The 23,228-nt window shown below is 38.8% G+C and overlaps 1 protein-coding gene across 3 annotated transcripts; it reads left to right on the top strand.

The window, feature by feature from the left end:
- The first annotated feature begins 3,912 nt into the window (after positions 1–3,912).
- On the top strand, positions 3,913–22,086 carry LOC146504918 (cationic amino acid transporter 2-like). Of its 3 annotated transcripts, XM_085183142.1 has the most exons (13): positions 3,915–4,200; positions 4,330–4,694; positions 5,083–5,238; positions 5,341–5,506; positions 6,656–6,786; positions 8,410–8,632; positions 10,078–10,214; positions 10,750–10,852; positions 12,423–12,547; positions 12,774–12,940; positions 13,335–13,443; positions 13,592–13,680; positions 21,894–22,085. In XM_085183142.1, exons 1-13 carry the CDS (start codon positions 4,190–4,192, stop codon positions 21,972–21,974), a joined length of 1,863 nt encoding a protein of 620 aa, XP_085039268.1. In that variant the 5' UTR covers positions 3,915–4,189; the 3' UTR covers positions 21,975–22,085. The 3 variants fall into 3 exon arrangements, with proteins under 3 accessions (XP_085039270.1, XP_085039268.1, XP_085039269.1); XM_085183144.1 differs by lacking the exon at positions 6,656–6,786 and having other exon boundaries at positions 3,913–4,200; positions 8,546–8,632; positions 21,894–22,086; XM_085183143.1 differs by lacking the exon at positions 21,894–22,085 and having other exon boundaries at positions 4,032–4,200; positions 13,592–14,225.
- Positions 22,087–23,228: the final 1,142 nt, after the last annotated feature.

Genomic DNA, 23,228 nt, shown 5'->3' on the forward strand with positions numbered 1-23,228 from the left:
CCTCACATCCATGGCCAGTTTAGAATCACCAGTTAACCTAATATGCATGTCTTTGGTCTAAGGCAGCGCTCCCTAATCCCCGGGCAACAGATACCAGTACCGGTCCATGAGAGTTGAGGCTCGGGTGTGAAATTTATCGTTTTCAGTGTTTTTATCGGTTTTTAGTGTTATTTTTGTTTTTATGGTTACCTCGGTTTCCCTGGGATTTTTCCCATGTGTTATGAATAAATCTTTTTTTTTTTGGTACTGGTAGTGGTTTTATTTTGTTGTATTTGTCCGCGACACCTTAAAGGCCGGTCCGTTCAAATATTGTCGAACATAACCGGTCCGTGACGCAAAAAAGGTTGGGGACCGCTGGTCTATGGGAGGAAGCCAGAGTACACTGAGGAAATCTACAAAGCCAGAGAGGCAACAAACCACACACTGCTGCCATAACATTTTGATTTTTGAATGATTTATATAGACATGTTACTCAAGAGAAGCAGAGTTAGGTGGGTTGGATTAGGAATTTGGATCATTACTGTGATTAATACTGTTTTAAACTCATGGCTTCTGCACACACTTTGGTAATGTTTCTGTTTAATAGTGATGTTTATATTTATTTGGTATAGAAGAATTACATGGCATTGCTTCTCTGTTGGGGCAGGATTCTCAGGGCTTTGTCTACTGAAGTTCATTCTTTAAAAATGCTCCAGAAGTGACCTAAGATTTGATATGCAGGGGGAAGGTGCTATAGCTCTGCTCATTTGTTGTGGTGTGTGTACACACTATTCTGATAGTGGTGTCTAAATGATGTTTTCTCTTCTAATCATTGTGTATTTTTTTCTATAATTGTCATATTGTTTGATTTATTTGTAAGACACTCAAAAGCAAAAGCGCTCTCTTGTTGAAGTCTTCCTTAGAAATGTATCTTTCCCCAGCCAAGCGTTTTGGGAGTTTTTCCTTGTTAATATGATAGTGGTGTCTAAATAATTTTGTTTGTGTTCCTATAAATTTCCTAATTTTTCTTTAATTTTGTTATTTTCTGCTCTTATTGGTCATTGTTTTATTGGCATGTGATTTGCTAAGAGTGTGACATATTAACTGACTGACTGACCCAGCCTCCCAACAACCCATTTGTCAAATAATCGAAAATACCTCTGGTAGGTCTGATCTGCCACTAGACACACAGATATATACAATCACACCACAAAGGTGTCATTATGAACAGTGTGGGGAGAGCAATGAGAAAAAGCATTGATTTCTACTCTGAGAAAGTGCACTCGTAACAATTACCGCTCCATTACAATAGAGCTAACTGAGTGCAGAGAACAACTTTAGAGCAGTCCTGACACATACAAGCGCACACACAAAAACACTGCTGGCTGCCTGCCATCACCACAGCTACTTACACACACACATGTTGGAGGTGGGGCTGTGCAGAGTGAGTGAATTTATTTAGAGGTATTTCTACTGTCACAGTGTGCATGTTAATTTTGCAGGCTGAATTATTAAAGCTGCAGAGCAAAGACATCCCTCACACAGCCTACAGCAAGACATGAAGGAAAAGAGTCCAGTGTTTTAAAAGGCGATCATTATGATACAGACACTGAATTCACTAAATTATAAACACTTCATTATTTGAACAAATAAAGGATATTCCATCAAATTCCATCACTCTGTACCTGACAGACTGAAGGTGTTAGGGTGCCAATCTTCTCCATCTTCCTGGATTTCAAACAGAATTCCCTCCTTTTCATTGACAAAGGGATTATGTCATCAACTAGAAAGCCAGAGAGGGACCGAGCAGTTTAGGATCTTTTTTGAATACTTTTGCTGCCATCTTGTGACATTACCAGGTATTACGGACTAGATGAACCTTAAAGTTATTATGTTGTTGTCAAAGAACTGATGAGAAAGACGTTTGACAAGCTTAATATATATGTTAGGGAATTGTTTGGATATAGAGAATGCTGGTGGCATGAATTTAAATGTTTGTAGCTTCATCCAGTGATGAAACTGAAATCATAATAGGGAGGGATTCTTCTATCAGATGGAAAGATGAATTAAAAACAGCAAAATTACAATATGTAAACTTGTAAAGGAATATTATAGACAGTTTTCAAAGCTATAGATTGATCTGTAAAGATGTCAAGCAGCTTCTAGATGCTTAAAGGAAGCAGTAAGGTCAGTTTGCATTCTGGGTTTTTAGCATTAATAAGGCAACCTGCTCCAAGGTGAGTTTGAGGTCTTAAAGAAGTCAACATAGAGAATTTTTATGTTTACCAACTTTATTTAGTGCTTTTCTACTCTACCTGAACATTCAAAGCGCTCTATACAGGTTGCCTCATTGACTCATTCACACCTGTTCATAGAAGCCCTTTCATACTGATGAATGCATCAGAGAGAAACTTAGGGATAATGTCTTGCCCAAGGACATTTAGCATGCAGTCTGGAGCAGTCACGGATCAACCCAAAAACCTTCTGATTAGTAGATGACCTGCTCTACCTCCGCAGCCACAGCCACCCCTTTTAGGGTTAAAGAATCATTTTGAAAGTCATGTCCATAAAAGGTACAGTAAGTCATTTTTTTAGGTGATTTGATAAATTTTTTTATTGTTGTCCAACAAATTGATACATTGTCATAAACTTATCATTTATCTATTAAAAATACATAGGAGCTGGTGAGCTGGTATCTTGCCCCACTATCGTGAATACACTGGCTGAGATGGGCATCGCCGCTCCGCCTTTTTACATTTTACATAACTGGCTAGAGACTGGCCGCACTTTATACATTCGTTTTAATTTAAAGGTCACAAATAGCTCTTTCTCACTATATATGACCATTTAACATTTGTACATGTATATTTTGGTGATCTCTTTCTCAGTATGTTTTTCTTCTTGTGTTAGCTTGAAAATGAGCTAAGATTAAACCAGTTAATGTTAGGCTCCAGTGTCCTAAAAAAAAAAAATCACACTTTTCCCCTGATAAACAATTTAATTGAATTCTCACATTGTATGGGAGTTCATTTACGACTAAGAGCCAGTTCAAAGACAGAAGTGAGCGTCACAGACTCATATCAGACTCCTTTAGAGTTTTACTAAATGTGGACACCAGCTAAGCTAAACGGCTGACTGACAACAAAGATGTATTCTGCTTGAACCATGTCACAGCATCCACTTATTAATTAGTGAAAAGAACTTAACATATGATTAATGATAGAAATCAGTTTTTGTGTTTTTCTTTCCCCAAGCTGATGCTGACCCTTAATGGACCTTAGATTAATGGCCTCGTGGTAGCAGTGCTCTAAGTCTGAAAACAAATGTTTTACTAGATTAATATCACAGTGACATTGTGACACTGTAGCTAGTTATAGATTTAGGCCATAGCTTTTATACTGAAGGTGGATTTAAGGCTGCTGATGATACCATTCATGAATCATCTGATTTAAAGTATTTGCATTTGCTTGAAATGGATCCAGCACAATTCAGCACTTGTACAGTTACCCAGTCTTATTTTTTAGTCTAAAGTTTCTGGATCCTAGAAAAAGCTGCCATAAGCTGCTGGGCCACAGCTGGAGAAGTGGAAATGTCAACATGATTTCCAAGAGCTGATGGATTACCAGAAGCAAAAAACTTTGGGGGATTTATGTAGCTAACCTGTTTATATGGGCTCAGGAAAACATGGCTCCAACTCCGCTCAGGCTTGGACACTGTGATTTTGCCAGCAGCTTGAAAATCAGAGATAAATTCTGATTGAATAGTTCAGTGCTGGAAATTAAAAACCATCCAACACGTCATATAACCCTGTGAGACATATTGAAGTCAAGGCCAAGAGGTATTTGGTTAGCTGCCACATTTGGGGCTTTCTGTAATGTGTCTGTTCACTACAAACAATTCCCAGTTTCTGGAAACAGCATCATCTACACTCTACTGTGAAATAGAAACAGTATTAAATTCTTATTTCTATCTGTGCAAGGCATATTAAAGTATTTCCATCACATGCAGCATATATACCTCATGCTGTTGACAATTCATTGATAGAAGCAGTGAGACAGGAGGCCTGAACATCATCATGCTGATTAGCTGAATTGATGTCAGGTGTGCCGCTGCAGCAGGCTGCAGGGTTGTTAGCTGGAAAGAGAAGGGATTTCTCTTCTTCTCTCCTCTTCTAGTCCACACAGCAGAAACAGATCTAAGCACCTGTGAAATGAGTAGCAGGTAATGTTTGTTTTGACCTTTTCATTATAACTTCAAGCCAGAAAAAGTCAGGCACAGAGAGGCCACAAAATAATTGAATCCTTCACTGGTGTTGGTTATTTTGTTAAATCACAGTACTACTGATTTCAGAATATGTTCTGTGTTAGCGTTCATCCGTTCCCTGGCCCGTAAGAAGCCTTTGGAGCCAGCAGGTGAGCAGTCCAACTTCTGCCGATGCTTGACCAGCCTGGATCTGATTGGCCTGGGTGTTGGCGGCACGCTTGGAGCAGGGGTTTACGTGCTCTCAGGGGAGGTGGCGAGGGAAGTGGCTGGTCCTAGCATCGTCATCTCTTTCCTGGTTGCTGCAGTGGCTTCAGTCTTTGCAGGGTTGTGCTACGCTGAGCTTGGTGCTCGTGTGCCAAAGATGGGCTCGGCCTACCTTTACAGCTATGTGACTATAGGAGAGGTGTGGGCATTTGTGACTGGCTGGAATCTGCTGCTGTCCTATGTCATTGGTAAGTGGAATTCAGGGGGCACTATACATCTTTACCATGTATTTGACAAAATACATAAATGCAGTATGCCAAGTGATGTAGTTTATTGTAGAAAGTGTGAAAAAACAGACACAAATGTTAAAGCTGACACTGCCTGAATGGATTATTTACTTTTATTTGATTCTATTTGTAGGGAATTTGATCATATTTAATAGAAAATATTTGATATTTACTTCTTTACACACAAAGACCTTAGTCTTAAATGTTTTGTAAAAGCTGATTTTATTCAGTTTTATTTGTATAGTGTCAAATCACAAAGTCACATTAAGGCATTTTATATTGGTAAAGACCCTACAATAACAATTAATGGAGTTATCCTCCATGCCTTGTTTTTTAAACTTCTCCTTAGAAACATCTAGTATAGCCAAAGCCTGGACTGGAGCATTTGATGACCTGATACACAATGTTATGGCTAAGCATCTAGGGGAACATACACCCATGGACTCACCTGGCTTGGCTGAATACCCAGACTTCTTTGCTGCTGCGCTGATTATGCTGCTTGCTGGTGACATTTGCAATTTTGACATGAAGTATTATTTGTATCATAGATGGAAAAACATTCTTAAAGGTAAAGTACATCTGTTTATATCTTTCCCTCTGTTTTCAGGGGTGCTTGCATTTGGTCTGAAGGAGTCTGCAATCGTGAATACTGTTTTTACAGCAGTAAATGTGTCTGTGTTGATTTTTATCATCACTTCTGGCTTCATAAAAGGAGATCTCAAAAACTGGCACATCAGTAAAAAGACAGTTCTAAATGCAACTTGGGAAGTTATGTAAGTTTTATTTATGCTAATTGTCATTTTCAATCACATTCTGATAGATTTATTTTTTTCGTGTACTGCAAAAGTCAGTTTTAGGTTTCAGTTTATATTTGGAAATTTTTACTATGCTGGACACAGTACTGTGAAAAAGTATTTACCCCCTTCGTGGTTTCATGTTTGTCACACCAGCATGTTTCAGATCATCAAACAAATTTTGATATTAGAGAAAGATAACAGGGACAATATGTACTACAATCAAGTTTTTACAATAACCGGTGATCTGTCTTTCCTTTGCAGAACTTAATTCAGCCTTCACACAGGGTTTCCAAGCATGAACTGCCTGATTTAATGTCATGCCAAAGTTTTAAAAGAGCCCACACATTTTGTAACTTCTATCTTGTTAGTCCACAAAATATTTTTTGCTTGCAAGACTGTACTAATTAATTACTACACACTTTTCTCATAGGCTTAGTTAGATGGCATTTTTCCCTTAAAATAAAATATTTGTTCAATATTAAATGTGTTTGATAGTTTAGGCTTGCCAATTCTTCCTTGTTCCTCAAGTTCTCCAGTTTCCTCTATTGTGTATTTATTTTTTGCATACTGGAGTTTAACATTGGCTCTGGTTCATTCCTTGCATGCCCTGTGCACACTTGGATGATTCATAGGTTTGTGTTAAGTGATCAACAAAACTCTGAAGATAGTCAGATATGAGGAGTAAACAGGAATTATTGAAAAAGCAACCAGTGTTCAAAGAAAAACTTTGAAAGACCTTCAAGAAGACAGGAGAACTATTTCTTTAAACAAAAACAAGATTGCCAGTCTTACTTTGGGAGCAAAGTATAAAGATATGAGGGGTAATGGAGACTTTTACACAGTACTGTATATTCATAGCTGCCTTCCACCACGTTAGAATGCTTATCCCAAATGGTGAGGAGACTTGATCTAAATAGACAATCCGATTTATTTCATTCACAACTTTTTTCCCCCTCTTTGTGCTCTTTATAGTTTCATGGTATATTTAAGATTTCTCAAATTGTTCAGTCATATGTATAACTTTTATACAAGCAGAAAACCAATTTGTCTGATAGTATGTAAATCATTAATGTGGATGTTTCCATTGTGATATCATGTCATCAAACTACTGTTGCTTTTGTGCAGGAAACTTGAGCCGAATGAAACTGTTGACTTTGGTGTTGGCGGCTTTTTCCCCTTTGGTTTTGATGGAACTTTGGCTGGGGCAGCAACCTGTTTCTATGCTTTCTTTGGATTTGACTGCATTGTTGCTACTGGTACTCTTGAGTAGGATTAACTTTGTTACCTTTCATCTGGCCACAAACATTTTGCCCTATGAGGTCGTTTATTATATTCCAGTCTGTAATGCACTATGTGGACAAAAGTACTGGGTCACATCTCTTAATTATTCAGTTTAGTTTGTGAAATTTCGTCCATCCAGGATATTCCACATTCAAATGTAAGTGGCATTGCAAAGTACAACCACAGTAACTTAGCTACAAATTGGCTGAAAATTTCTGAGTAAATTTTGAGTATGCCTATTCTTCTACCTGGTGAATTTTCAGAAAACATCAGGATATATGTTGTTGAAGCAAAGGAAAGAAAACAGCCTTTAAGTTCTGAAATAAATGCTTTCCAAGAGAAAACTATAAGTCGTGTTGGGAAAATTCACTGTGAGCAGAAGCAACTTCCAGTCTACAGAATACTCAATTTGCATGTTTGTAGAGTTAATAATAGTGATGTGGTTGCAGTGTAAAGACACCCTACTTTTTACCCTATGAGCTGTTTTAAAATGGTTCCCTATGGGAGACAGACAGGGAGAAAGCTGTGCTTTGATGGCATTTGTGAGATGATCGTAAATCCTATCTCAATGAGAATAGCACTGGATGAAATAGAATTACAATAGAGAGATGGATATCAAAACATAGCTATCGTGCATATGCGTGTACACACACGCACATGGGCGATCGTGGCTCAAGAGTTGGGAGTTCGCCTTGTAATTGGAAGGTTGCCGGTTCGAGCCCCGGCTTGGACAGTCTCGGTCGTTGTGTCCTTGGGCAAGACACTTCACCCATTGCCTACTGGTGGTGGTCAGAGGGCCCGGTAGCGCCAGTGTCCGGCAGCCTCGCCTCTGTCAGTGCGCCCCAGGGTGGCTGTGGCTACAGTGTAGCTTGCCATCACCAATGTGTGAATGGGTGGATGACTGGATGTGTAAAGCGCTTTGGGGTCCTTAGGGACTAGTAAAGCGCTATATAAATACAGGCCATTTACCATTTACACATATGTATATTAAAAAAATTAATAAATACAAATCCCTAGCAAAAGTTTAAGACCACTTGAAAATCGTATTTTCCATGGTTGGATCTTAACAAGCTTCCAAGTAGAGCTTCAACATGCAACAAGAATAATATATAATAAAATAAAATAAAATTATAATAAAAAATCACTCCACACACTTTTCTATCTGGAATTCTCATGGACAAATCTAGTTTTGGTGACTGCCAGGAGAATGTTGCCTCCATTGTACTAACTCTTAAGTTTTGGAGGTTGGATAAAGCTATAAGACTGTCTGTTTGTGGTTGGCCCAGGCCCCTTAGTTCCAGGGAAGGGAAGTCTTTGTGGGAACAGTTTGGAAAAGGCCCTTCTCTGTTGCGGCGCCGTTTTAGGAGACCAACTCTATATTAATGCCTGTAGGCCTAGAATAGGATGTCATAAATTTCCTGTAGGTGTAATGTGCAAGTGACTCAGTACTTTTGTCAGTATAGTGTTTGTGCTTTTGTTGCAAAATAATCTGTTGGTCTGTTTATTTGATTGTTTTGGCTCATCTGTGTGTAGATCATTTCATTATTCGATTGTTTGCTGAATCAGGAAGTGTACGTCTAATTCATCTGCTTTTCTAGGAGAGGAGGTGCAGAACCCACAGAAAGCCATACCTCTTGGGATTGTGGTATCCCTGCTTATTTGCTTTGTGGCTTTTTTTGGCGTGTCGGCTTCCCTGACACTTATGATGCCCTACTATCTGCTTGACGCTCACAGTCCATTACCTGTGGCCTTTGAGTACATTGGCTGGGAGCCTGCAAAGTATGCTGTTGCTGTAGGATCCCTTTGTGCACTGTCAACAAGGTAATGATCTGTACACCTGTAAAACACTGAGTCAGGTCCAACTGCTAGATTCATTTACACAATTGTTAAAACTGCATGCTTAAATTTACTTTAGTACTACAGAAATCTTTTCTTTTTTTTATTAAATTTTCATGCACAATTGCCTGATTTGCCTGCAGAAAAAAAACAAAAAGGTTCTTTGCCCCTCACTGGCATCAGGGGGTGTTGTAATTTGACCATTTTTCTAAAAGCAGCAAGGACAATTTGTTACTATGTAGCCTGTGATGACTTCAAAGCAGTGGGATACTTGACCCCATTTGCTCAGACTGACTAGTACTAATCATGATTAATATATTGCCTCGTGAGCTATACAGAGATTTGGTGTAGTGTATATATCGTATATGAAAGTACATAGTATGCCAAGTTCTAGACTATAGGTGTCAAACTCTGGCCCGCGGGCCAAATTTGGCCCGCAGCCTAATTACATTTGGCCCACGAAGCCATACCAAATTACTATTAGAGCTGGCCTACTGGTATTATACAGCTAATATATATATTGTTTAGTATTAAGCTTTGCTTGTTCCATATTCAGTTTTTCAGCAAAACGTGTTTGAGTCCATAAGAAAAGATTCATTCTTATATCTGGAGGAATAAATATATTTCAATAAATATTAATGTTAGCCCGCGATTTTGTTACAGTTTTGAATTTTGGCCCACTGTCTATTTGAGTTTGACACCCCTGTTCTAGACACACACACATGATAAATAGAGCTAAGTAATGGACTGTTTAAATACTAGAATTTAAATCACAGAAACTGGAGAAGTTGTCGAACGAGATGCTTGTTAATTCATTCACATGCACAAATGCCACAACTACCTGCTAAGTCCATTTCAATGACTGGAGTTAGCAGAGGAATAGCAGACTGCTTAAGGCTGCAGCTCCATGAACATAATCAAATAAGCCATTATCTGGCTTATTAGTTGTTAAAAATGAAAATAATTCAACCTCAGTACAACATGATGATGGAAAATATCCAGAGTCCAGTACTGTTTTTTTTTCTTTTGTTGTTGTTCTTTAAAAAATATATCTGGCTCTATCCATGTTTCTAATGCTAATAAGCTGGCCATTTTAACATGGGAGTGTATGGGCAATGCAGTGCTTTTGAAACGGCAGTTTTTGGCACCTTTCAGCTACTAAGTTGATATTAATTATTTGTAACCATCTTATAGGCACCAAAGTAAAAAGAATAGTAGAAAGAAGCTCTCCCTATTGTCAGAAATCATAGTTCAGCTCTTGTTGAAAGTGGCTTTGCTTGTCTATCCTGTATGTGTTTGTGCTACCAAAACCAAATAAACGGCATATAAAACTACATCTCATTCATATGGCTCATCTGTGAAGTCTGTGATGTGCAACTTGCTGTACCTGTAATTTTACGATTAAAATACAGTTGATACGTCATTCACAGTTTGCTGGGAGTGATGTTGCCAATGCCACGGGTGCTGTATGCCATGGCCAGAGACGGCCTGCTCTTCAAGCCACTCAGCTACATGAGTTCCAGACAAAGTCCTGTCTTGGCTACATTGTCCTCAGGAGCTGTGGCTGGTAAGGCAGCTCTTTTAAATCCCTAGCAAATAGGTTATTAACCAATTTCAACTTTTTTGGTGTTCACGAAATCAAAAACGGGTGCAGCAGAGGGGCTACAATATGTCAACACCCAAAACTGGAATTATTTTGTAGGTGGAGGCTACTGACATAAGCATTCAAATGGTTCCAACCAGTAAATCTAACATAGTGTCTTGATACATGCTCAATTGTCCAGGTAAATAAATCTCCCACTGAAAACGCTACGTCCAGATGAAAAGAGTCAAACTTTTGGGACTAACATAGATTTTCTGTCACCTTCTCACTTTTTCTGAATTTGTAAAGCTGCTTTACACCCTCTTCTGCTTTACTCATTTGAGGCTTTATCTTATTTAATGTTGTAGTTGTCATTGATGCCTCTAGTTCTGCACATAGGGTCTTTCTGTTGCTCCTTGACAAAATGTCAAAGCAAATTAGTGTCTAAACATTTTTAATAAGTGTTAAATTGTAGACTTTTGTGTCATCTGTAGTTGGGTGTATGTTGATCTTTTTGCAGCTTTCATGGTCCTTTTATTTGACCTCAAGGCACTGGTGGACATGAGCTCTATTGGGACCATTTTTGCATACACTCTTGTTGCAGTATGCCTTCTTATATTAAGGTAAGTACTCAGCCTAACAAATTAACATACGCTACTGTTCACTAAAAAACAATATATTCTTGTAAAAAAAAAAAAAAAAAAAAAAAAAAATAGCCAGTAGAATAAAGATTGCAAATCAATTTGTACATGCATAGTGCTTTTATCCCCAGGTTAACTGAGGATAAATATGTGCAATCTAAATTGCCCATAGGTGTGAACGTGGGAGTGAATGTGAGAGTGAATCGTGGTCTGTCCCTGTGTGTTAGCCCTGCGACAGACTGGCGACCTGTCCAGGGTGTACCCCGCCCCTCGCCCTATGACAGCTGGGATAGGCTCCAGCACCCCCCGTGACCCTGAAAAGGATAAGCGGAAGCGAATGGGTGGATGGATGGATAGTGCTTTTATGCTCTGAGCACCCAAAGCCCATCCTGTCCAATATCTTTAGAATGGATCAACTACTGTTTTGACTTATAGTCTTGAGTTTAAGTAGTGAATAGATGATGTATCCTACATCACTGGAAGAACATTTACAGCATTTATACAATGCAGACTTTAAACTTAGTGCAAAATAGCATTGGGACGAAATGCTAAGTACATATATGCAAATGAATTTAAGTGAGCTCACAAACTTTAAGCAGAACTTCATGGTACTAATGATTTGCAAATCTAATACACCTTTATTTTAATCACATTAAAACACAGATAACCTATAAAATGTATACACTGATATTTAATGGTTTATGGTATTTTATTCATCCCAATCATTTGATTATATATTCAATTTCAATTTCAATTCAATTATATTTATATAGCGCCAAATCACAACAAAAGTCGCCTCAAGGCGCTTTATAGATACAGAGAAAAACCCAACAATCATATGACCCCCTATGAGCAAGCACTTTGGCGACAGTGGGAAGGAAAAACTCCCTTTTAACAGGAAGAAACCTCCGGCAGAACCAGGCTCAGGGAGGGGCGGCCATCTGCTGAGACCGGTTGGGGTGAGAGAAGGAAGACAGGATATATGCATGTTGTACAATCATTCTATCCTGAAGAGAGAGCCGTTGAAAGTAACTGATTAATATCCCCAGATTAACAAGATACACTCATGAGTGTATGTACAGCTTTTTTTCTTTTTTTTTTTTTTTGAGCACAACACATGCTTTTCAGCAAGATGTTGTATTTTTAATCAAGATGATGCTTAACTGCAGCTATTGCAACAACACAGATTCATAGTACTAGTGTGCTGAAATGCCCACCATGCAGTCAACTTTGACATTAAAAATACAAGAATGTGACAATATTCCTCTTCCAAAAGTCCAGCAACTGTTATCTATAATTCCCAGGTGTTTTCCCAAATGCTCTGTTTACAACTGTGTACCGTTGTAAACAGGGCATTGTCCCGAATCTTGAGGTGTTGCTGCTGTCAAATTCAAAATAAGCGTTTTTTTTTTTCTTTTTTTCATGAAAAGGTAAAATGTCTGTTTTAAACATTTGACATGTGTATGTTCTACTGCAAATGACTTGGTCAAACAAGAGTTGCAGATTAGATGTAAGCCTCTAAACCTTTTTTTTTTTCTTTGTTTTGTTTCAGGTACAAAGATAATGCTGGTTTTGTCCTCAGACTGGAGCCATTCTCAATAAGGGATGTGCTCAGGCCTCCGTTTCGAGCTACCCACCGCACCTCTAAAAATGTCACCATTCTCACCATCATTATCTGTGAGTCATCCTTTATCGCCCCCCCACCCCCACCCACCCACCCCCCCCACACACACACACACACCTGATTTGCTGAGGCTCCTGACAGCTGCTTCACTTTGATACTTTGTATCTTGAGCGGATACTGCTAACACTATTCATTAAAAATAATTTTTGCTATTAAGAATGCAGAAATGAAACAAAATTCTAGTATTAATGTTTTCTGACAGCTCCGACCTCTCCCCAGTGTTCCTGGTAATCGTTTTAACCGTGCTCCTGTCTGAGGCCTTGTACTCACTCAGCAGACGGGAACTATGGAGCGTGCTCCTCGTCTCTGTCCTCGCGCTGACATTGGTCCTTGCCGTTGTTATCATCTGGAGGCAGCCACAGAGCAGGACTAAAGCTTCTTTCATGGTAAAGCTGATGGTGTTGGGCGCTTGGTTCCAAATGTAGGATTTCATGCTTCTTGAAAGTCTGCTTCTATTGATTTTCATTGAATACAGCTTATTTGGGGGTCAGTTGCTGGGCCTCACTAAGGGTCTGTTGTAGGGCACAGAAAGTTTATAGCAAATAAATGTAAGGCATGTTTACTAAAGGGAGGGCAACCAGTGGGCAAATGCTGGCTGACATTTTTTTCTTCTTGTTAAACTCCAAAAAGAAGGAATAGTAAGGAGAGTACTGGTACTGTCTGTCCCAGCTTAAAAAAGAAAACACTTGGCATTTTACTTAGGAAAAACAATGAAAAAGTGTAACTTCTAAAGTCAAAATGACATGCATAAATCAGTCATGGGTTTATATCCTTCTGCAGGTTCCCTGTGTACCTGTAATTCCAGTTTTAAGTGTCTTCATTAATGCCTACTTGATGGTTCAACTGGAAGGAGAAACCTGGGTCAGCTATGCCGTTTGGATGGCAATTGGTAAGAGCGTGCATTTTCAGCCAATTCAGGTAACTAGGATTGCTATCAAATACTTTTATTCTTCCAGGTTTGCATCATTGTAGAGAGCATATAGATGTATTAAGGAATAAAGACAGTAAGTTCATGGCATGCTATCCCCTTTTCTCAGGTCTGATCGTATACTTTGGCTATGGAGTTCGTCATAGTGTCCAGAAACAAAGACTCCAAGAAGCTCATGATCAGCTTAGTAGCAATAACGTAAGCAGTGATGTTGTGGATTGTGCTGCTTGATGCTGTGTTCCACAGAATATTTAAGATGATCAAGAAATCACCTTAAAATCCTATTTTGGAATTTTACCCTGACTGACACAAAGCTAGTATGTGTCCTTTGATGCATATTGTTTAGCTAACAACTGCCTGAACTAAATATTACCATGGCAACAAATGTTGCAGTTTTATCTGTTTTGGCTTGATCAGTGAATCTGTGTTATGCAATCTTGGCTATTGTTGTTTAATGTTAGTATTTCTGAGTTAATATTTCACTTTTTAAATATTGATGTATGTTTCTGAAGTTGGGGGGAGTAAATTTGTTTAAAAAAATAAAAAAAACTAAATGTACCTAAATAAACTTGGTTCAGGTGAAGAAATAATGGTTTCCCGTTAGGTTATACTTAACTACTATTAATCTGTATTTTTATTTTGTCACTGTGGGAGTGCAGAAGAACCTGAAACACTTAATTTCCTCAGCACTTGGTACCATAATTGCTGATTAAAATAAAGTACACCTTACCTTTTATTTACACTGGCAGTAATTGTATTGAGGGTGTGGGGAAAAAAAATCAAAAATGCTCTCAAGACGTTCTGCAAGGTTTTTCTTTGAGCCAAATTAAAATGACTACGTGTTCTGTGCACTCACGGTGCTAGACTAATCAAATTTCGAGTGGAAAACTTTGGGACACCTTGAATACTCCGAAGACCAAACTGTTTTTCATTCATTCATGACAATTTTCTTCATATTCCCTCTCTCTCTCATTTGTAGCTCTTAGTTATTACAAATACTTGATTGAAGCTGGTGGCACAACCAGTTTATTAGTTATGACCCATATTAGTGTAGCCTGAGACTGAGCAATCTATGAGGCCCTTTTATTATGCACACATATCGTCCCTTCATACACAAATGTCATGAAGTAACATGAATGTGGTCGAAAGTGTGCAGCTGATGGCAGGTCTACGGTATTCAGAAAAAGTCAGATTTATACATGTGAAGTTCTTCATGATGTTCAGTTTTCTAACAAAGAATCTGTAAATGGCTTTAGAGCCACAAATATTCCTTCATGTACTGGTCTATAGCTGTATATTGAGGTGAAACATTGGTGGTATATTCGTGACTAACCGTGAATCACTTTTATTGCACTGTTCACGATTTTTAAAAAAAAAAACAAACAAAAACAAACATTTAAACCTACCGGGTAAAGAGTTGATTTGTGTTACCAGGTTGGGAGATGGTCTCTGTGTCATTAATACAAAATAACAGTGAAGTGAGCAAACCTGGGCCATCTGTTTAGTGGAAATGGGTGATGAACAGTGATCTTTTGTTATCCATCCACCACAGAACTTTTCAAGCATCAAACAAAACTTCAATACAGTAAAATGAAAATGTCAAAACTGTACATCCAAATTAAAATATTCACCGACTTGGTTCTGTTACACGAAGCTTGGCTCATGAATTTATGCAATTGGCCCCGATATTCACTTTGTTTTCAGGAGTTATTTCACCATTAACCACTGAGTGGAGTTGGCATAGCATTTTTTTGCTATCCATACAGTTTATGAGTTCAGCTTGCTGATATCAGGATTACCTGACAACTTGCACTGCACCCACTAATCTAAATCTCATCTACTGGCGCCACAACCCCATAATACTGCCATAAAACTCTGTCACTAAGGCTTTGAAGTCTGAGTCTGAAAATAGAGGGTTGTGCCATAGAGGCTACAACAATCTTTACATACAGTTTATGGTATGTAGTGCTATTTCAAGAAGCTGTTTTGAAGAAACTTCCTGGCCACTGATGGGCCTTAAGTGTTCGAAATCCTTCCATCTGTACAGATTACCTGTCTGCTCCCAGATGCTATCCTCCTCCTTGGAAGGACTGTCATCTAGGAAAGGTCAATTAAATAATGTCGGAAGTGAAATACCTCCCATGACATTTGGACTTGAGGATGCTGTATGTACATAATATTACTGGCTCCTAATAACAATGCTGGTCTTTTGCGGTAACTGATGTCCTGTCATTGGTCCACATATTACTCATAATACTGATCCATTCAGATAGACAAAAACATAAAGTTTATACACTAATCTGTCTTGTATTTTCCAGCTGGTGTGGTGTTTTGTTTTTTTTGGTTCTGCACTTTAAAACACCCTGCAGTCCCCCTGTCAGTCTCTGGGGCTCACCTGAGCAGCTGCCACCACCAACACTCAAAATGAGTCCATCAGGGGTGCACCGACACACACACTTGTGCAAACTTGCCTTATTAGCTGCTCCAGATTGGCCATCCTAAAGCCCAGATGTCTGTGACCTCCCACTGCCCCCTAAATGCAAAGCTATTGTGATTAAAGCATGATTGGCAGTGCTGGTTATTAATTCTAATCTGGGCCACATATGTGGGGTGGTGGGCAGAGGGCAGGCAGCAGTGTGTGCCAGGCTCACGCCAAACGGAGGCTAATTCAGTCTGACACGCTATCAGAGCAGACTCTCACACACATACGCGTGCGACATTCCCCCGATGTGCCGACACAGCTATAGGCAACACACATTTTTCCTCTAATGCGCAGGAGAGAGGAGGCGAGGAGAGAAGGTTATCCTTTAACAAGAAGCGCGTACACATTTCACAGCACTCCAACACAAAAGTGGCATTTCCCGAAAACCATTAAGGTGCTCTGTAACTTCAAGTACATCATTTGAAAGCAGAAACAGCATGTGTTTTGCAAATCATTTCCATCTCGAGACTCGTATAAAGGTCTTACATTTACCACTTAGAGGCAGAAACTAGAGTGAAGGGTTATTTTCAAAATATGTTTTCTTTCCTTCAAGGTAAAAGCCTCGAAGCAAATGATGTCTTGTCTGTATTGCCAAGTCACTTCTCGGGTTAAGGTGTCATCTCTGTGGCTGCAGTCAGCCTGGAATTACTGCAGGAGTATTACAGGAGGAATGGACGGACTCTGATTACTCATCATGGGGATGCTGTTTTACTGTAGACTATAGTGAAAATAACAGCCAACGCATGGCGATTTAAATGTATGCAGGCTCATTTGCTAGAACTAACATCTCTTGTAACACTGGAAGTAACTTGGTAGTTGGCAAATGAAGCCATCTTTAAAAGATGTGAACAGGATTAACATTGACTATATTGGACACTGTTGTAACTCAATGTTTTTGAAGCCACAAACTACTAATTTGCAATTTAAAAAAAGGTTTTCTGCTGAAATGATGGCTCTATTCATCTACATCGGAGGTGTGTGTGTAAACTCTAAGCGGATTGTAAGTAGAAGGACAGAAAGAAGGATGAGGTACTGTTGCTTTTCCTGTAGAGGGCATTGCTTTATCATGGAAGGGAAATGCATTCGTGTTTTTGACACAGTTGGTTGAAAATGGCAGCAGAGAGGAACACTGTTTTTGAGGGCACATTTACATGTACAGACGGGCAGATTTGGTTTAAAGTGCACAGTATGAATGAATGTATGGGTAAATGTAACTAGTACTTTGAGAGGTCAGTAAGAAAACGTGTGAGTACATTGCAGCATATATGTTTTTGTGGATCGAACACACTGTGGTCAGACTAGTTTGTGTATTTAGTATTAGTTCTTTCCTTTTTGCTGGATTAAACAAGTGTAAAACCAGGCTTATGGTTGAGTAGTCCACTTATAACTCTCTAATTGATAGAAGTGACCCAGACACACCAGCATGGCCACCATAATAGCATCTGCTTAAATTCCTTAATGCTTCCTTTGCAGCCATGTCGCTTATCGGGATGACTGGAAAGTGGTACAAAACAACGTGTAAATTATTCTGTGTTTCCCATAATATACCATAACTTTGCTAATACATAAATGTGTTTTGAACACACAAAAAATGTAATGGAAACATCTATTAAACACAGTTTTATAAAAGTGTGCTTGCTATAGTTAGTGGGGGGGGTTTCTTGAGTGAAGGGTGCTGCACAAAGGAAGATAATTATCCATATTCATGTGATTAAAATACAAGTGAAGACTATGTAATTTGTTTTGCATTGGCTAGGTCACCAAATTGGACGTTGCTGTAGCAAGTCTTCAGGATTATTGCTAATTAATTTGACTTCAGAATTGCTGAAATCCTTAATAAAGACATGTGGATCATCTCTTCAGCAGAGGGAGAAAATGAGTGGACACCAGTCCTATTAATGTCACTTTCAGGCTGGTAAGCTTTTATTTTTTTCAACCTCCGTAGTGAAGTAGAAACATGGACTAGTTTGTCCATGTTTCTACAGTCTGTACAAAACAACATGGTTATTAAACACGGGCATTGCAGGTCCAATAAAAACACATCAAAATCATTGTAACAGATTAAATATCTGTGACTAGTGTAAGTGCAGTCTGATTTTCGGTATATTTTAGGAAAAAATGTATTTCATTTACCCCACAGTAAATAAAACAATTAAAACAGAAGTACCTTTAAATAAAAAAGAAGTGACAAAAACAGTTAAATGCTTTCAAACCCGACCTTAGGAAAAAATATTTTAAAAGTATTCCAATTATCTGGAATGGCCCTTTGCAACTCTTGTCCTGACACTAGTTGCAGTGCAAGTAGACAGAACAGGTTAATCAAGAGCTGACTGAAGCTTTGGACCTCTTTTTCTAGTCGGCAGCCATGGCAGCACAGCTGATCCTCTGGCGTACCACTCTGGTGTCCACTGTGCTCGTCTCTCTTATGTTACTTGTAGTTCAGGCCTGAAGCTCCAAATTACAGCCACCAAAATGTCCTAACCTGCAAGTTAGTTCTTGCAGCCTTTTGTCATGCTACTCAGAAAGCCGAATTATTTAATAATTAAATCTACCAGGGTAAACATACCAATCAATTTTTTAAACAAAGAAAAAACGAAATAAAACAAGCAGAAAACCTAAACCACTAAAAGCAACAAATTAAACATGCAAAACACATTAAACCAAGTATTCTGCCTGGTGATGAGTACTGATTCCAGTACTTTCCTGCACAGTTTTAATTCGGCACACTTTTTCTACAAGCTGCATGAGGTAATGGGGGGCCCACTCACGTTAAGAGATCTCACTGGGCAATGCAGCTTCAGTTATGAAAATAAACGAATGCGCTGTTTTAGCGCTTGCACAGCCGGTGCGCAGCAACCCTTCAGGCCGGCCCATTGGCCCAAAAATGTGTCGGCCCACCGGGAAAGTGCCCAGCGTGCCAGATTACCAGTCTAGCCCATATCTCCAGCATGTATTTAGTTCTATGGATTTATAAATCGAATTGTTTTTCCCTGTTAATTCTGCCAGACTTCTTTAGCATTTCCCTTTTGCTTTGCAGTTAATAATAAATTCTGCCAAGCTCTTTCACAACCTTATTTCTCAGTATAATAAATAAAAACCTGCCATTTTGTGCTTTATTCTAAAGAGGTACCTTAGAGCATGGTCCTTTGGTTTTATAAGTGAAAGTACATTTCCATTAAGGCAAGGTAAAAAGTCTTTTTGGCCTGTTTTACTTTTTAATTTTTCAAAAAAAAAAAAATCTATGTATAGTTCTCTGAAGTACATGAAAGCATTATAGCTATTATCCAGGGTTTTTGCAAACAAATCACTACAGTTTATTTCATTGGTTGCGTTTTCCAGACTGTAAAAGCCAAGTCAACGAGAGTTTCTGAGATTCTGGTTGATCCTCCAATAACCTGTTGGAAATAAAAGTGGCTTGTTACCCTTTTTAATGCTTTTCATTTTAGTTTATTATTTCTAATGTAAATTGAAGTCCCCAAATAAAATGGCCTAATTATTGTTACCACAGTCTTTAATATTCACTTTGTCATAAAACACTACAGATGGTAGTCTATATGTTCCAATTATAGTGAAGGACATTTGAGCTGAGAGTGTTAATTTGAGTCATTAACACACGACTAATTAATCTGTTTACAGCTATTCTTAACATAGAAAAGCACAGCCTGCCCTGACCATCAGAACATGTATAATATGTCAGCGGTGGAGTTTTCATGTAGTCGTGTTTCTAAGAACCACAAATTTAAAAAAAAAAATCCAAATGTGGTTAAATCTCTACTTTTAAGATTAGGCTTAAAACTTTCCTTTTTGCTAAAGCATATAGTTAGGGCTGGACCAGGTGACCCTGAATCCTCCTTTAGTTATGCTGCAATAGATGTAGGCTGCCGGGGGATTCCCATGATGCATTGAGTTTTTCCTTTCCAGTCACCTTTCTCACTCACTATGTATTAACAGACCTCTCTGTGTTGAATCATATCTGTTATTAACCTCTGTCTCTCTTCCACAGCATGTCTTTTATCCTGTCTTCCTTCTCTCACCCCAACCGGTCTCAGCAGATGGCCGCCCCTCCCTGAGCCTGGTTCTGCCGGAGGTTTCTTCCTGTTAAAAGGGAGTTTTTCCTTCCCACTGTCGCCAAAGTGCTTGCTCATAGGGGGTCATATGATTGTTGGGTTTTTCTCTGTATCTATAAAGCGCCTTGAGGCGACTTTTTTTGTGATTTGGCGCTATATAAATAAAATTGAATTGAATTGAATTGAATTGAATTCATACATACATTAAGATGTTGTAGTGTTTCAGTTTAGGAATGGAGCTTCATATGTATAAATAGTCCTCTTTCTTATTTGCCATGGAAGGTGGCAACATCGTCAATTTATGGCCCCACAAATATTTACATCCACTCTTCTGTTAGGAGAGGGAACAGAAAGAGGTTTTCACCCACTGCAAATGTACTCCAGTGGATTCCTCCAAAATCACAACTGAATGTCGCAGGATGCAGATGCCGTATGTGTCAGGGGAAATGGGATTGGTGGACCAGAATAGGGAAGGGAGCAACAGTTCACTGGGAACGAGAGAAATGTGAAATAAAAGCCAGCAAAGATTATTTTAAAAGTATGAAAAAAACATGGCTGCAGGGACTCATTGCTCTCTGATTTGTCATTTATATTTGTTTATTTGCCACGTCTCATAAAGTTTTATGTGACGTGGCACTACGGATGAAAATTAGCAGCTTCAGTAAAACATTGCATTTTCACACTTTACATGTTTGATTACTGCTTAATATTGATGATCATTAACATGTATTGCCCATCGTAAAATAAAAATAAAAACCCACTGGCTGAAATTCTCCCACAGACCGTGGATTCCCTTTGGATGCCACTGATAATCAGAAACAGAGGACAAGCTTGTTGATGCCATTTGAGGGCATTTGGAGGTGTTTGGTTCAAATGTGCTTTTAGAGAAAGACAAGAAAAAGGAGAGAGCTTGGAGAAAAGTTCTGGTAAATTGTGGAAATCTGTCACTATAACTTTTTTCCAGTTATCAGCACTTCTTCATGTCCCAGTGGACTGAATTTACCCAAATAACAACATGCGAAAATTCCCTTTGTATTTGGTGTGAACGCGCCATTAAGATTCAAATTAATGGATGGCAGTGCTTTATGCTGCACTATTGTGGCTGGTTGTAATCAGTGTGGAGTCCAGGATTGAGGTGAGAGCACTTTAATAGACTCTCAGCATCAGTGTTTAGTACTGTTTTATTATTGTTAAAGCATTACACACCACAGACACACACACACACACGCAGAGTATCATTTGCAGCTAGAGTTAAAGAAGTTCTCTTGATTCCCTCAATGCTCCCCGGAGAGGTTTGAATTAGGATAAAACAGGAATTTATTTTTAGTCTTCTTCCACCTTTTCTCTGTGCTCCTGTTCATCTGCTTTTCTTTTCTCCTCCTCACCTCTCCTGCCCAGTCTTGGTTCCTTCTTCCTTATAATGTTCTCTAAAATATACTTTTTTATACTCTTCTTCCGCCCCTCATTCCCTCTCGACCCCACTCGTCATGAGAACATCTGGAGGTGTCATTAAAAAAAATCCCTGTTCCTTCAGGAGTACACACACACACAGATCAGCATGGACACGCATTACTTCTACTGTAATGTTATTTTTATGCGAATTCAACATAAAATTGGCGGGGGAGAACAAAAAAGACAGAAAGGAACATTCAGAAGTTAAAAAAAACCACAAAACCAAAGGGACACACAGTGCCCAAGGAGCACAGAGCAATCTTTCATTTATTCAATTAGCTAACGAGGTGAGGGAGCCAGGCGCCGACAGAGGATTGATAGAGGGGAAAAACTTCTCTCAGCAGGCGACGCTTACTCAGGACTTTTACTCCTGTCTCTCTTTAATTCTCTCTGTCTTCTCCTTTTTTCAGAGGAAAATTTTGGCAGGAGAACGAAGGGAGGAGACTGTGAGGATGACCTTGAGCAGCTGTTCTGTGTCTTGGGAGGAATAACAGGGAGCAGATGAAGACAAAAAGAAAGAAAAACAGAAGCACATGAAATGTTTTTGAATCAATACTTTATTTTATTTTTAAGTCTTTACTTTTACTTTTCAGACTTTAACCTCTTAAGCCCCAAGCCTACCTGATCTCCTACCTTTTGTCCCCGTATCAGGGGGCGTTGGGGCTTAAGGGGTTAAGAACATTTGACAGATTATTTATTTATTTGGCAAACATTTCAAGAAAAATGTATAATGTTGTGTTGATGTTGTAACAGCAACTTTTTCCATCACCTTCCTTGTAAACAACGAGCTTAGAGTGACTGTCTCATCAAATATTGAATATTGATTGGACAGTTATGTGGTAAATATTGAGAATACTTTATGATATCATGAATAACTTTCAGGCACGGTTACATGCGATTCACACTTTAGTCTTTTAAATCTTTCTCATTGATACTCTGAGAAACCGCTTGGAAACAGTGGTGAAAGAAAACTGGCATTCAAACAGGAAGAAAGTTGAACATATATTTTAGTGGTGAAGTTGCAGAGTGAAATAAATTGAAATTTGCTGGCTTCTGGTAGAGTTTCCCTTTAAACAGCCCAACAGAGTGATTCAGCTCCACTGCCAGGTGGATAGATACAAAAGCTATCATTCTCTATAAGACTCTCTTGCATCTGGAAGAGAATCAGTAGGGTCCGGTAGTGATGATATATATTCTTTATTATCAGTTTCAATCCTATTATTATCATTATTATTATTTCAGCTACTTTATTAAAATAATTTCCAAAGTAGCTAAATGTATTTTTTACCATATTGTATGAACACAACACAAAGTTAGAAGAAAACCAGGAATTTAAAGAAGCTTTAGCAAGCAGCCCATCCCCTCTGTTGACCATAAATATCACAGCAAGATATCAAGGCACTGATGACAATGTTTTTTCTTTTTTCACTAAATAAAATAGAATTTCTCTGTGTAGTCTGTTTTTAATTTGCCCTCGGAAAATGTTGGCCTGCAGATACCTCCTGCCTCCAGTCTTCATACTAAGGTAAACTGAGTGCTTCTGGACAACACAATCTATCACTCAGCAACAAGGTGAAGAAGAATCTTGCATTTACCTACTGTGGTTTTATTAGCATGTCATCATAAGCAATGAAGGCTTAGATAAGCTAACACTGCAGCTTACACAATCAAGTAAAAACACGCAGTGGTCACTGATAAGTACCTAACTGACTGTCAAAAGGTGGACTGTGTCTTCCTGGCTGACG

Source organism: Neolamprologus multifasciatus, chromosome 13 (assembly GCF_963576455.1).
Source record: "Neolamprologus multifasciatus chromosome 13, fNeoMul1.2, whole genome shotgun sequence".
Lineage (NCBI taxonomy): Eukaryota > Metazoa > Chordata > Actinopteri > Cichliformes > Cichlidae > Neolamprologus > Neolamprologus multifasciatus.

Coding starts and splice junctions, on each gene's coding strand:
- LOC146504918 (XM_085183142.1), top strand. Junction 4,695..5,082: donor GCTGCTGTCCTATGTCATTG/GTAAGTGGAATT, acceptor ACTTCTCCTTAG/AAACATCTAGTATAGCCAAA. Junction 13,681..21,893: donor ATCAGCTTAGTAGCAATAAC/GTAAGCAGTGAT, acceptor TCCTTTTTTCAG/AGGAAAATTTTGGCAGGAGA.